The sequence below is a fragment of the Petaurus breviceps genome, unplaced genomic scaffold (genome assembly GCF_028583685.1).
Source record: "Petaurus breviceps papuanus isolate PSGF00001 unplaced genomic scaffold, PetGlider_PUasm1.0 90686, whole genome shotgun sequence".
NCBI lineage: Eukaryota > Metazoa > Chordata > Mammalia > Diprotodontia > Petauridae > Petaurus > Petaurus breviceps.
The window spans coordinates 11,570,630-11,586,068 of NW_027187309.1; the positions used below are offsets into that span (position 1 = coordinate 11,570,630).

At 36.4% G+C, this 15,439-nt stretch overlaps 1 protein-coding gene across 1 annotated transcript in view; it reads right to left on the minus strand.

The window, feature by feature from the left end:
• Positions 1-15,439, minus strand: part of PLCB1 (phospholipase C beta 1) — a 628,464-nt gene that overhangs the window by 202,289 nt on the left and 410,736 nt on the right. The window contains exon 11 of the mRNA XM_069065428.1: positions 2,973-3,055. Coding sequence (XP_068921529.1) covers positions 2,973-3,055 — 83 coding nt within the window. The remainder of the gene's footprint in view (positions 1-2,972; positions 3,056-15,439) is intronic.

Here is a 15,439-nt window from a genome sequence, read left to right on the forward strand (position 1 = left end):
AAAAGAATTGTAAAGACCTTTGTTGGCAGAAGGTTTACAGATCAGATGAAAGCAAATATTACAATAGTTTTGTTGAGTGCATTTAGTTTTATAAATTCATTGCCTTTGAAGGATGCTACTAACTCCAAAGCTTTAGCAGTGGAAGCATAAATAAATTTTTTAAACAGAGGTCCTTTTCTCTTAAAGCAATGGCAAAACAAAAGATAAAAAGACTTTAAGGATGAATAATAAGTACCATAACCTTCTACTTTATCAAGGTGTCGCTGGTATTATCAGAATATAGAACAAAGAAAACAGATATGACTTATCCAAGAGTTTAAAAAAAAACAGAAACAAAAATAGCTAACTTATATTTCTGAAAGTCACAATGATCATGCTGAAGGTCATAGGGATCATAGATGTAGAGCTGGAGTGAACTTTAAAAGGTAAGTCCAATCCTCTCATTTCAAAGAAAAGAGAGTTGAGGCACAAGAGAAGAACGGTAAGTGAATTGGCCAAAGTTAAATAGGTAGTAAGAGGCAGAATTAAGAACTAAGAGCTGGATTATTATTTTCTGATTTCAGAAACAGCATTATTTCTATCACACAAATTATAGCTGTGTTAAAAAAATTAGATTGACATAAAAAGATGAAAAGAATACAAAAAACTTCTTAGTAAACAAAACATGAGCACAATAGAGTGCTGGTGAGTCTTACTTAAAAATAACATATACTAAGGATCTGTACCTTTCATCAGATGGCCTCTTATACATAAGTAAAACAGTCATACATAAAAACATAAGTAAAAAAAGATTATGTATTTTATGAATGCAAGAAGAAATATAATGTATTCTTTTTCATTTTTAAATTCAAAATATTGCATAATTAGAATCAAGTTATTCTCTTTATTAGACTATATAAGTGTTTTGCTGCACATTTTGAGAAATCATCAAAATTTCAATGACTTAGGAATATACCGTTGAAAATGTGGTATAAATGATGGTGATGATGGTGGTGGTCATATCCCTCTTGGAACAATTATTATGACAGTTGGACAGAGGAAATCAGTCTGGGAATCACTCATTATTTTATCAATAGATACAAAGATAAATGAAAAGAGGACTAAAAAATAGGGAGGGGGTATAGTTTCCATTCCTGTTCCTAAATTCTTTTGGCAAATGGGTAAGGTCTTTTATAAGTAGTTTGGCTGAGAATTAAATCTTGTTAAAAAAATACTCCTCCAGAGTGAAATGAAGCCAAGACAAGTTTCCTAAATACTTTTTGATTAGGGTGACTTCCCTATGAAATTTATGTTCCATTTTTCTTGTGTATGTTTGTGTGTGTGTGTGCGCATACACACAGATATATACTATATATACACACACACATATATAATATAAATTTGCATTTATATATAGCATATACAATTATTTGCATATTTACTCTCCCATAATGGGAGCTCCACAAGGACAGGAACTGTGTTTTTTGTCTTTCTTTGTATGCTCAGTGCTTAGCAAAGTGCCTGGTACATAGAAAGTACTTAAATGTCTATTGACTGATGACTGATGATTGAGACTACAGTGGCATCAATACTGTAAATTCCATACGCTTTGATACCAAGGCTCAAGTTTGGATCCTTGAATTTCCAAAGAACTTAGTATTGCTTATATTTTAATGTTACTTTGACTGTTTTATGATATATATATGTGTGTATACATATTTTGTATGTATATATCTGAATATAGGTAAAGAAACAGAAATCAATGTATATAAATATACTACAGTCAAATCTTGTCAAAATTTATCTAGAAATAGGCCCTTCAAACTTCAAGTTTTTATGATGAATTTAATATCAAACCACTAAATCTGAACAATCTTTCTCTAAGTTCAATCAAGCAGTAAAAGATATATATCATTAAATATGAAAATATTTGCAAATATTAACAAAACTAGAAGGAAATGGGCAGAGTAGTTGATGATCTGCTTAAGGCGGAAGAGAGAGACATCCAGACAAAGGAGTTACCTGACCTCTCAGACTTTTAAGATTCTAGGCAACAGGCTGTGTGCTTCCTCCTCATCCATTTTATACAAAAGTTTGGCCTGGCATAGCAAAGCTCTGTTTAATGCTGAACCATATGGGATCAACTGCTTTCCAAATGTGTAGGTCACATTCCTTCTTACATAGTGCAATATCATTCAAAAACTTTTTTAGGAGCCTTCAGATCCTGGCCTCCAGCTTCCTGATAGGTCAGCAGAAAAATACGATGAGAAAGTAGAAATGGTGACCAGGGCTGCATAAGATTGCAACCAGAAGCAGGAAAATTGTTGGCAGTTCAAACTACAACCTCTTCCTGCAACCACTGCTCACTCTTCTAGAAAAGCATTCCAAAGAATCCTGCCTCCTCAGCCACTAATGATAGTTTCTATGACAATGTAGAAGAACTGCCTGGGGGCATCCATGAGAATTAAGGGTTGCCAGGATATATCCCTGCCCCCCCTCCCTTCTACCTGCTTCCTCTGAAAGCCAGGTATGACTTATCTCCTCAAATACTGAGCATAGAGACACTAGTATATTTCAAGTGTGGGCCTGGTCTATGCAAAACCAACTGGAAATTTTTATTAAGTGAAAATGTTTATGAATCTCACAGCTTGGAAATAAATACACAAAAGCAGGGCTGTGACCAATTTAGTCTTCTTGTGAATCAGACTATTTAGAGAGATGACAAATGTAAGTATGCTCTACTGTCTTTGGAAAAAGGAGAATATTTAATTAAAATTCCTGATAGGACCATCAGATGTCTAATTTCAATATTTTACTCAATAAAAATTCAATGTAAATTCTTCTATATAAGGAGGAAAACATCTCACATAATATATAAGATCTAAAACAATACCATTAGTAAATACAAATAATCTTGTAGCTGATAAACTATTAATAAATACTTCCTGAATAATTTTTTTAAAAGTACCCTAGTGAAATTATGTATTACTTACGAATCCACATGGTTTTCAAAAGAAAGGAGGATTGGGTATGGTGATGTCTTAAATGCACACTCAGCAATGGCTTCTATCACCTCCTAAAAAGTGAAAACATGTACATTCAACATTCCCACATTTCTAAGATCTGCATTTAATATCCAGGGTTGCACATAATAACACCAATCCTCTTCTAGACATGCGTGAAGAAAGGAAATTCTCATAAAACCACAGAGTAAGAGGACAAACTGTACTTTCATATGAGACACAGATCCCTTAACTTTTTTAGTGAGGAACATTTACTTTTCATTTGAGATCAATAGGGGAGGAGAGAGGACCTTGATGGGAAGCCTCTGACCAGATCTAGGAAGGGACTTGTACAATAGTGAGTGACAAGCCCCTTCTTTCTAGGATACCTGACATTCCCAGCATACCTTACACAGGGGAGAACTGTGGCAGAATTAGACAAGAAATCTGTCAGGTACAGCTGCGAGATTTCCTAGAAGGTTCTGATCTCCCAATTAGGAAGCCCTCCATTACCAGAAACCAGAGCGACGGTCACTGGGCTGGAGTAGGTGATTAAGGCTAACCTATGCTGAGGGTACACATGGAGAGAAGGAGTAAAAGTAGAACTGCTCTGATTGTTCTACCCTTTCATGCTTCTTTTAAAAGTTGTTTCTGCAGCCTCCATTTTCCCATCTACCAACACCCAGGAACAATACGAGGCCAGTCTTTGCTATTATAGCAGTGATCCAGTGCTTCGTGGGTAGGAGAAAAACAGCTGGTTCCCCAGCACCAAATGTTACTTAAAGTCCTTTAATCAATTATTTTTTTAGACTATTTACAGGAACCTGTGTAATTTCACAAATTATATTTATATACAGCTAGCTCAACTTTTAAACTGTTATTAAAAATTAGCCATTAGTTTTAAAACAAAATACCACTTTGTATTTTTTTTTCAGTTATTTGAATGGTCTTTTGATTGGTTTGTTCATCATATGGTAGAAATACCTATGTGGGTGTGTCTAGACATACCTATGTTCTCCAGGCCTCAGTGAGATTGAATAGACAGCTGTTGATATAGCAGAATATGAAGAGGCCTGTTGTAAAATATCAGAATTACCACTTATCATTCTATTCTTGTACTTTCATTCCTTTGATTTTGAAATGCTCTTCAGAACTAAACAGTCTAATGTAGGTATAAGTATTTCATGATTCAAAAACTATAAAAATGTAAGGTGTTTATTATTAGCAATAACAACAAATACTATTATTAGTATTTTCATGAGTCACCTATTAATAACAGCTAACCTGCATATAGCACTTAAATATTTAAAATGTTTTACATATATTACTCATTTGATTCTTACAATGACCCCATGTGATAGATGTTAGTATTATCCCAATTTTACACAGGAGAAAACTGAGGATGGAGGGGGGAAGCAGGAATAAGTGACTTGTCCAGGGTCAGGTGGTAAGTACATAAGTCAAAATGTGAAATCAGGTCTTTCTGACTTCAAATCCAACATTATCCACTGTCACTTAGCACCCATTAAAATGCAAATACACCTATAAAGTTTTTAGTTTATTAGTCAGTACATTAGTTGGGGGACATCTTAGTTCACAGTCAATGTTAAAAAAGTCATGCTGCATGAATGGGCAGAAAAGGGAAAGGAGAGAGGAGAGGACATCTTCAGTACCTTCACAGCTCTGTTGAGGGCTGAGCCTTGGTCACAGATAAAGATCAAGCTTCAGATAACTTCCATTTCAGTTGCAATAATCTCAAAGCTCAGGATTTTTTTTTAACAGGGAGCTTTTTCCTCCCATCTCTTTTTCTTTTGTTTACTTTATAATCCACCAAAATTATATTCACAGCCAAAAATGACATCTCACTCCAGAAGTGTTTCATAAGTGTTTGACAAATTCATACTTAAATATGCAACTATAACTTTCTCTGCCTAAAGCTAAGACTTTCATTAATATTCTCCATAATTAGAACAATCATATACTATTTAAAAAGCAATTACATTTTCGAAATTTATTTTGTATAAACTAAAATTACTGTCACAGGCACATTAGCAGCTCTCTGCACATTATGGGGGAATTATTTCAGGCCAAAATGATTGTACTAGAGACTTATGTAGCTGGAATGAAAAATTTTTAAAACATATGGAGCAGTTTCTAAAATCTCACTGGGGAAAAAACTGCCCTTTAAATTCTTCATTCTTGATTGACTATAGCAGAGCATATAATAACCATTTCGTACATTTGTGTACATGTTGGTATGAAATAATATTTTGAATTATAAGTATTTCTCTTGAGGAAAGAGGTATTATTTCCAGATATGCTCAATTTAACCACCCGATTAAATTTGATTCATTTTCAGGATATTTAAAAAAATCATTTCATCTAGTTTTCCATCTTGAGCAATTTCTACCCATAGGAAAGAACATAAACCACACGGGATAGGATAGAAAATTCTATGAAGAAAGAGGCCAGAAAAGATTTAAATAGAAAAGAAAACAGCTAGAAATAGACATTGAAGACTAGAAGTATTCCAGAATAATCAAATGAAGACTTTTGGCCAGCAATCTATCATACTGGCTTTGTTTATTCTGTTGCTGTTGAACTCAAGTCCTTCCCTGTGTGGGGGCAACCCTTATGGGCTCCCTTCAGAGGGTGCAAAACACTGTCACAAGCTTTTTCAGATCCTACTACTTTTCATACCCCAATACATTGTAGTACATATTGGATATCTGGTACAGAAACTGAGGAAGGTAAAAAGTATTTCTTTTATAAATCAAGACAAACTCAGCAATCGTGTGTTCCAGTAGTCCCATTGCACTGGCTCTGTGCGCTCCCAAGCGTCCAGCAGGAGTTATCTTCTTTTTATCTCTCTTCACCCATTTTCCTGTGGCCACATTGGAAATGGATTTTTATGGAGGGTAGAAGTGCCTGTTATCTTTGTTGTTGCTCAGTCATGTCCAAGTCTTCGTGATCCCATTTGGGGATTCCTTGGCAGAGATACTGGAGTGGTTTGCCATTTCCTGCTCCAGTTCATTTGATAGATGAGGAAACTGAGGCAAACAGCATTAAGTGACTTGCCCAACATCACACAGCTAGTGTCTGAGGCCATATTTGAACTCAGGTCTTCCTGACTCCAAGCCCAGCTCTCTACCCACTGTGTCACCTAGATGACTTTTATATAATGCTTCTCAATTCCTGTACTTGGTTCTGCCCAAAATATACACCAGCCCCACATCTTTTCAAAACTGTGGTTTAAGACATGAACTCTAATGCATGAGTAGGGGTGAGGAGGTGTCCTGAACAAATTGTTTGGATAGAGATTTCCTGAATGAATGAGAGCCTATGACTGTCTTACACCTCAGGATTTGATTGAGAACAGAAGAAATCAAACTTTTCCTTAACATATGGTAGCTTGCTCTGGAATCTAGTCACCAAGTATGAACTGGAAATGTAACTGAGAAGTGGAACTTCCCAGAGACCAACAAATAGATATTCAATCAGGGTGTGACTCAGCCATGATTGAAGAACTACTCCCACGGCTGAGTGGAAGAGAAGAATCACTTCAATTTAATGGGATGGCAATAGTACAGAACTAAATGCTAAACAGGAAAAAAATGCTAAAAGTAATGTCTTTGAAGGGACTCAAAGAAGTCAGAGATTTTGAATTTTTAAAATTTCATTTAAATAACTTTCACATCATAACTGAAATTTAGGTTATAGGAAGTGTAGCCTAGGAAGGATGTTTCCACAGTCACATCTGGAAGAGTAGAAACAAAGGGCAAGTCTTTTGATTTCCCATTTCAGTAGTCTGTCCATTATTATCTCCTTATTTCTTCACCATTTTCATCTACTCAAATTTTTCAACAGAATTGTGGGCAACAGTAGTGCCAAGGTTACGCAAATGCATTTTTTCACTGGTATTTCCTGGAAATCCCCATTAGGTCCAAGAGTGCTTTGGAAGAATTCACTGAATGAATGGGTTATGAAAGCAAAGAGAGAAAAATAGGGGAATGAAACAAATATCTATTGATTTTCTTTAAAAGACTGCAAAGAATAAAGTGTTGCTGTATTCTAGTGGGAGACAGGCACATTTGAAATCTTTGATCAGAAGATCACTATACTGGATATAGTCTTGTCAGACTCTTGCAGAAGGATGGAAGGGTGGTGGTGGTGGTGAATCACAGAATTTATTAAATGACTGACCAGTCTATTAAGTGCTACCAATGAGTACCAAAGAAAACTTTATTTTCTTTATTTTATTTTATTTATCAACTTCCATGTACATCCTTGTCTAGCTTACTCATACCTGGTATATTCTAAAGTGGTTGGGACCTGTTGATTCTAGATTGTGCCTTCTGTAAGTGGCACAAGCTCCCTTTATCCTCCTGAGTATATAATGGTGTAAGCCCTTGTTGATCACCTGTTCAGTTGTGTCCAACTCTTTATGACCCTGTGGACCATAGCATGACAATAGAATACATGCAGTTTTCTTGGCAAAGATACTGGAGTAGTTTGCTATTTCCTTCCCCACCTCATTTTACAGATGAGGAAATTGAAGCAAAAGGGTTAAGTGACTTGCTGAAGGTCACACAGTTGCTAAGTGTCTGAGGCCAAATTTGAATTCAGGTCTTCCTGATTCCAGGACAAGAGCTCTATCTACTGAGCCACCTAACTAACTAAGAAAGATTGAGTGACTTTGCTCAGTCACACAGCTAATAAACGTTTGAGGCTAGATTTAACTACTTTCTTTCTGACTCCAACGCGTAGGGCTCTTTCCACACAGGCATCTAATTAACTAATGAACCCCTGACCAGCTTCTAACTGGATCCCAAAGGAGTTGTGGCACATCCTGAAGGAATATAAAAGAAATTCCCTAGTAACTTTTATCTGATTAATACATTCCTTCACTTTATCCTATATTCCAACATCAATAAATTATATTTGGGCAAGAACCCACATGGAAACATTACGTGTGTATATATATACATACACACACATATATTATGAACATCATTAATTATAGTACTCAGTAAATGATATTTTCTCACTAATCATTTTTGTGTGGTTGCTTTTCACACAATTTTGAAAAATGAGATTCCTTAGGTTTAGCGGTATTATATTACTTTTTATTATTTCTAAGTAATTTTCAGGGGGGGGAGAAGCTCAAAAAATGAACTTACAAAATACCTAATTATTACCTGAGTATGGATTACTTGCATTAGAGTTCTCTTTAGCCACTACAAACTTTATGTAAGCTGGATGTTCTCCATAGTCAAGGTTTTATTCTATTCCAGTGTTATTTGGGGGGTCATCTTTCTGTTTCCTAGACAGTAGTCAAACCTAAAGCCAAATTATATGCATATATATGTATATATATATATATATATATATACAGAGACACATATATACATACATGCATACATGTACATAAAAGATAGGGAATGGAACTGTGATTTCACATGCACATGGAATTCCCCTTTGATGAAACTCCCTTTACCACTGCAGACAGCTTACATTCTTAAGAGAGTTGCCCAGAGTATTGAGAGATTAAGTGACTTACCCTGGGCCACAGAGACAGTATATATCAGAAGCAAAATTTTAACCTAGGTCTTGGTGACTCTAAGGCCAGTTTTCTCTATCTACTAGGCTATACTGTTTGTCTCTCTCACACACAGACACACACATACAAAATATTCTATTACATACATACATATTCATATACAGAACCGGACATGTCCTGCATAGAACTATTCTACCTGCTTCCCCATAACCATCTGTGTTAGTTTAGTGCTTGCATGTTTCAGGAATGATAAATTCCATGGCTACTTCTGGCAGTGGAAAGGATTCAGATGCTTTGGGGTTGATGAAGCAATAGCCTCATTGGCTAATAATCAAGAAGAGTTAATGACTCAGTGGACTTTAGAAACCTATTTTCCTTCCACACTCCAAGGGGCATTAAACAATACTGGAATTTCCTGTGAGGGGTGTGGATGGGCTGGTCCTCCAAGACCCTGCCAGGATATCTACTGTTGCCACATGGCAGCTAGAACAGGAGGGCTCAGTTAGATGAGCTTGATGCTGGGTCTCTGGCTTCCTTTTCTACTTTGTAGTTCTTAACCTGACTGTGGGTGACTGAACATTGATCTCAAGGTGGAAATGATCAGGCTTGCAGTTGACCATGTGAGTTGGAGAGGCTTGCCAGAAAGCATCTACCTCAAAAGAAACAGAACAGAGCCAAGGTTAGAGAGGAGAATGTGTATTCCACACTCCTGGCAAATTCTTAATGATTTGATGTTTTAAGTATCAATATCTAATAGTATAATAGTAATCACTTCTACTTGTTTGGCTTATTTAATTTTTTGTCAATGTTCTTTTATGAAAGCTTTTTGTGTTAAGTATTTTTTAACATGCAAGAATAAATACCTATCTCCTATGTGACTTACACTGTTAAATGAGTACCTTTGGGGACATCTTAGACATAAGACAAAATGAATTTTTTTTGGTAATTTTTGCCCAGGGTGCTGGTATAGAAGTATAAAAATAGTCTGGCCTTTTTTTTACAGGCAATTAATTCCCATGGGATTGAACCTGGTCTACCATGTCCCTGGGTCCATAGCTAAGAGGGTCCCCTTAGTGAAAATGAAGAGGGTATAGTGCCCCAACCCCTTGAACCTGGCAGAGGTTCTAATTGTTAGCCAGTAGTCAACAAGGATGACTTTGTGTCACTTGCTGTTTTGTGATGCCCATCTCAGCCATTCTGGATTCAAGGATCTGAACTTGACTTCCTTTTGATAAATCAGAGGTAATGGAGGCCAACACTCCACCTTTTAGAATGACACACCCATCTCACAAAACTGACTGACACATGTTTACCTGTTTTGGATCTACCCTTTTTTGCAAAGTAAAAAGAGTTCTTCCTAAGAATAATACTAGCTTCTCCAGAATAATCAGGAAATTATCTTGTTTGTAAAGGATGACTTCAGAGACCATACGATGAGCCTTTTGGACAATGGTATCATCAAAGAGTCTAACAGCCCACACACATCACCTGGAATAGTGGTTCCAAAGAAGAATGGAAAGATTCATATATATGTAGATTACTGGACCTTGAACAAAAACAAAGTGGATCATGATGGACATTGTGCCAAGAGTTCAAGATGCCCTGGATTGAGAGGCAGCCAGTGGTTCTCCATATTGGACTTGTATATTGGCTGCTATCAGATTCCTACGAGAGAGGAAGATAAGAAGGCTAAATCTTCCCAGCTGGATTTTTGCCAGTGTTAGCATATGCCCAAAGGCATCATTGTGAGGTGCTATCTACATGTCAACAACTAATGTAGAAAGTAGCTGGAGACATGAACTACTTGTAAGTGTTTGTGAATTTTGACAATGTTGCTATCTTCAGAAAGATTCTGGAAAAATATTAGAGAGTCTGGTGAAAATAAGGACTGTGCTAAGCAGGGGATCGTGAGACCTTTTATCATAATTTTTAATGCATAAAATAAAATGTGCAGGGTTACTGCTGACTGTAGAAAACTCATTTAAATCATACAGTCCCAGCCCCTCTGCTCATTCATTTTAGCATGTTGCTAGAAGGGTACTCTTATGGTTAAGCCACTGCCCTACTCCACATTCCTCAGTCCTTATTAGATAATTTAGAAAATACCATCTCTTTACTGCTCCTTTAGATAACAAAGCACTTGGTTCTTTGTCACATATGATATATAAGATTGGACCCACAGTCAGGGTGTGGAAGCCCTCACTGTGCACTGCACACTGCAAGCATGGAGGTTGCAATTGAGACTATACTTGCTAACAGCTATTTTCCTCCTCACCTTGTGAGTTTACTATACTATATTGCAAAAGAACAAAAGGTTAGTAAAAATAAAAATTCTATTTTTTCCCATTTAACTTCATGGACCCTTGAGATTTATCCATGGACACCCAAGGGGTCTTGTGGACCCCAGATTAAGAACCCCAGAGATTGAAGTAAATGCACTTAAGTTTTCAATTGACAAGTGCCTCTTTTGCAGAGCCTCTGTTAAATATGTTAATGAAATAGCATCAAAAGAGGTATGAATACCATTCCAAAGGACATATAAGTGGTGTTGACTTGGCCCTATCAATAGGACCTTTGAGATGCAAGGGCTTTTCTAATATTTTGTGATTAATGTATTTTTTTTCAAGGACTTTGATGCTATTATCAAATTACTGAATGACCACTCAGGTACAGAAGTATAGAAACAGAATGGAAATATATGACAAGTCATCTTAAAATGCTCAAAGCACTTTGAAGATGAATAGACGGACATATGTGAATAAGCTTTCCAAGATTTAATCAACTGCTTCATACACATACCAGTGCTGGCCTATGCAGATACAATGAAAACTTTTTGTTTTGCATACAGATGCTAGTTTGGAAGTCTTAGGAGCTGCCTTATGCTAAAGGGTGATGGTCACCAGACCAGCTGCATTTGCCAGTAAAGACCTCAATGACAGCAAGAGTCATTTTTACAAGCTGGAGTTCTTGATTTTGAAGTGGGTTGTTGCTGAGGGGTTCAAAGACTTTGCATGTGCAGGAAATTTGTGATAACAGACCAACAACAATCCTCTGACATATTCTGACCTGGGCCAAGTTAGATGCTGCTTACCAGGCATATTTATCATCAGTAGCCAATTACAAATTCAGCAAATGCCATTAAACAGGATGGAGGGGAGTGGCAAATGCAGATGCCCCATCCCGAAAGCCACAAATCATCAAAACTGGAGTTAGACCTAAGAAAATACCGAGTCAAGGTCATTTGTCACAAAAATAAATTGAATTACAAACAAATGGTAGGACAACTGAAAGTCTGGACATTCATCAGGTAACATGTGAGTAGACTCTATGCACCAATCTTTTTTGCTCAGAAACAGAGAAGCAAGAGCTTAAGAGTGAAAGAACAAATACAAGCCAAGAAGGCAGTGATGCCTAAAGCCTCAATTCTCAGTCCCTCGAAACAGTGGCATACCTAGTCTTTCATGTCATGTTTAAAACTCCTTCCACTCATCACAATTATTCAGTAATAGTCATGATCTGAAATTACTAATGACAAGAAAGAAACAAATGGAAAATTTTTCTTGTTTTGAACTTGACATAAAATCATGCCAGTAAGTAAAATGTAAAATAAACTATCATAGTACAATAATACGTGCATAATGCATATGCACATATATATGTGTGTATGTATATATACATATATATGTACATATATACACATACTGTGGTACAAAGAGGAAAGGAAGTAATGGATTAATATTCTTAATAACATTAACGTAATTTCCTAGGGCTGTTTCTCCCAACATAGGTATTTCTCTAAAGCTATGGATCATTGCCCATCATCAGTTTGCATGAACTCCTGAGGCTAGATTTTAGGGATCTAGATTTGGGGAGTTACTACTGTCTCCCTCCAACCAGTTTTGAGAGATTCTGGTTCTTATTTCAGCTGAAATCTATCTGTAACCCCTGGATCAGAGGCACATTGTGTCTAGGGTTGTTTCTCCACACCCTGATAAGCCCATGGGCTGTATCTATCTTGTATCTTGGCTGTCCATTCCTGCTGCTTTCCTTTAACAATTGTTGGGAAGGTAATTTCTTGTCCATGGACTCTCTTCTCTCATTAGAGTTGCCTTCTCCAATTTACCTTATTAGTAACTACACCCCAGATAGAGTGACACCCTTAGGTTGCCCTTGGCATGCCATTGCCTTGAGGCTACCCTGCTGTCCAAACAATGGTAGAAATTGGACTAGAAATTGAATACTCTAACAGATTGTCACTGAACACACAGATGGTATGAGGAAGCAGATGGAGCTACCCAGTTCATATTGCTACATGGCCCTGAAAGCTTTACGGGATGACTTTGGACATATGGGTCAAGAAAGGACCTTAGGGTTAATAAGAAACAGACTCTGATGATCAAGATGAATGCAGATGTAACCAAGAAGTGTCACATGTTCTCAATATGTGCAAAGAAATGTACAATGAAATTATGCTACATATTTGATTAATAGAAATACTAGCATACCCTTAGCATACTCTCTCTAAAAATAATAGGAAGAACATAAGCTATGGCTTATCAGCAGTAAATGACCATTTCATAAGGCAAATCCAACCAAAAACCTGAAAGGTCCCATGGTTGCTGAAGTGTTGAAAGAGAAATATTTCTCAGTGTATGGCTTCCTACAAGACTCTATTCAGACCAAGACAGAAACTTGGAAACACAAAACTCAAGGAGATAGTAGCTCTGGCTGGCATCAAGACATCTAGAATTATATCTAACCACCCTCAAGGGAACCCACAACAGTATATTTCAACTGAATATGCTAGGATTCTGAGACCAGAACAAAAACTGCAGCATAAACAACGTGTAGCTTTCCTATATGCATACAACTCTACCAGGATTAATGCCAGTGTCTATGATGTTTGGGCATGGGTTATCCCTATTTATTTTAAATTTTATTTCTATTTTTTATTGGCTTTGGTGACTGCAAGGATAGAAAGACTACCTACACACTATAATAGTCCATCCCTTACCTAATAGAGAAAATGAAACAAGTTTACTTTCTAGCTAAAACTTCAGCTCAGAAGAGTCACGAAAGAAACAAATCATACATAGTAAATTCATTATCAATATTTTCGATGATGTAATTGAGTTTTGCTTGATAAATCTTGGTATTCACAAGACACACAAGAGTTAGTAGATCAATTGAAAGCTCTTCTATACTTAGCTATAAAGAGACCAGGCAGTCTGCCTATTTAGAGAATTGCCCTTGGGACTGACATATGCCCTGAAAAGACAATTCAAGATAACCACTTATTGTCAATAGGTAGTGAGTTGGTTAGATTCTCCGACGAATATGAAGAGACTGATAAATTCTTATTTTGAGAAGAACTTTCATCCTAGGGTTAAAAAACTTGTTCATATTGATTATCCTTATTTCCCCTTGTTTAATAAGAATTTCCTTGCCTCTTATCATTACTGTTGTTATATGGCTGACCAGCCAGCTAGTAATTACTTAGTAGGCAGACTTATCACTCAGCAGAAGGTACTCATTTTTTTTTTTTTGGTCTGTGATGGTGTTTAACTCTAGAATAAGCTTCATGATATCATATAGAATTGCAAGACATCAAAAGTTCCAAGTGATAATAGATGTCATGTAGTCTAGTCCTATACATGTATACATAAATATGCAGAGGGTTAAGGACTCAAAGTATGGTAGATCCAAGAGATCATGAGGAACCAATATAGATTCATCAAAAGCAAGTCAGATGAAAGTAACCTTGTTTCTATTTTTTGGACAGAACTACTAGATGGGTAGACCAAAAGAATGTTACAATCATAAAATATGGTATACAAATATACATACATACTATATGATTAAATGAGATAACATATTCAGTCCTCTGTGAAACTTAAGCACTACATGAATGCTGATAAGCAATTCATATATCTAATTTCAACAAGGCATTGCAAAAAGTTGCTTAGAATATCACTCTGGATAAGATGTAGAAATGTGGCATGTAATATATTTAAGTTAGGTAGATTTAAAAGACTGAACCAAAAGAAAGACAATTCATGTAACAACTTCATCCTGAAGGAAGTTTAGTAGTGGAATGCTTCAAAGATTTGTTTTTAGTCCTATGCTTATTAAATTTTGAATGGTGTGATAGGTGGCTATCAAGTTACATAAAAATGTCCTTACAAGCTAGAATGATAGGCCTAATCTAACAGTATGAAATTCAGTAATTATAAATCTAAAGCCCTTGTTGGGCTAAAAATATCACTTTTTACTAATATAGGATAGATAAGATCTGGCTAGAAAACTTGGGAGTATAGGGGACTATAAACTTAAAATGAGTCAACAGAGTGTAAAGACAACCGAAAAAAGCAAATTTCATTTTGGGCTTCTTTAATAGCTGCATGGTACCTAGAATGAGAGATGTGAGAATTCTTCTGTGGTTTTCCCTAATCAGATCATATCTGTAGTACTGTGTTTAGTTCAGTATGATGCTTTACAGAAAGGATGCTCACAAAATGCAGAGCATCCAGGGAATGGTCATCAAGATGATGAGGGGATTCAAAACCATATGTCTATGCAAAGACAGACCAAAATAATCCAGGCTATTTGTCCTAGAGGAAAAAAAAAGATCTAAAGAGAACAACAACAGTCTTTAATTTTTGAAGCCTTATTATGAAGGTGAGATAAGTTTTACTTGGTCCCAGAGCATAGAACTAGGGCTGATGCTCAGAGGAGTGTGAAAAATTAGTCCTCTTCTCCTCTCTTTCTTCTTCCTCCTCTTCTCCTTCTTCTCCTCCTTATCTTCCTTCTCCTTCTCCTTCTCTTCTTCCTCCTCCTCTTCTTTCTTCTTCATCTTCCTCCTTTCTCTCTCTCTCTCTCTCTCTCTCTCTCTCTCTCT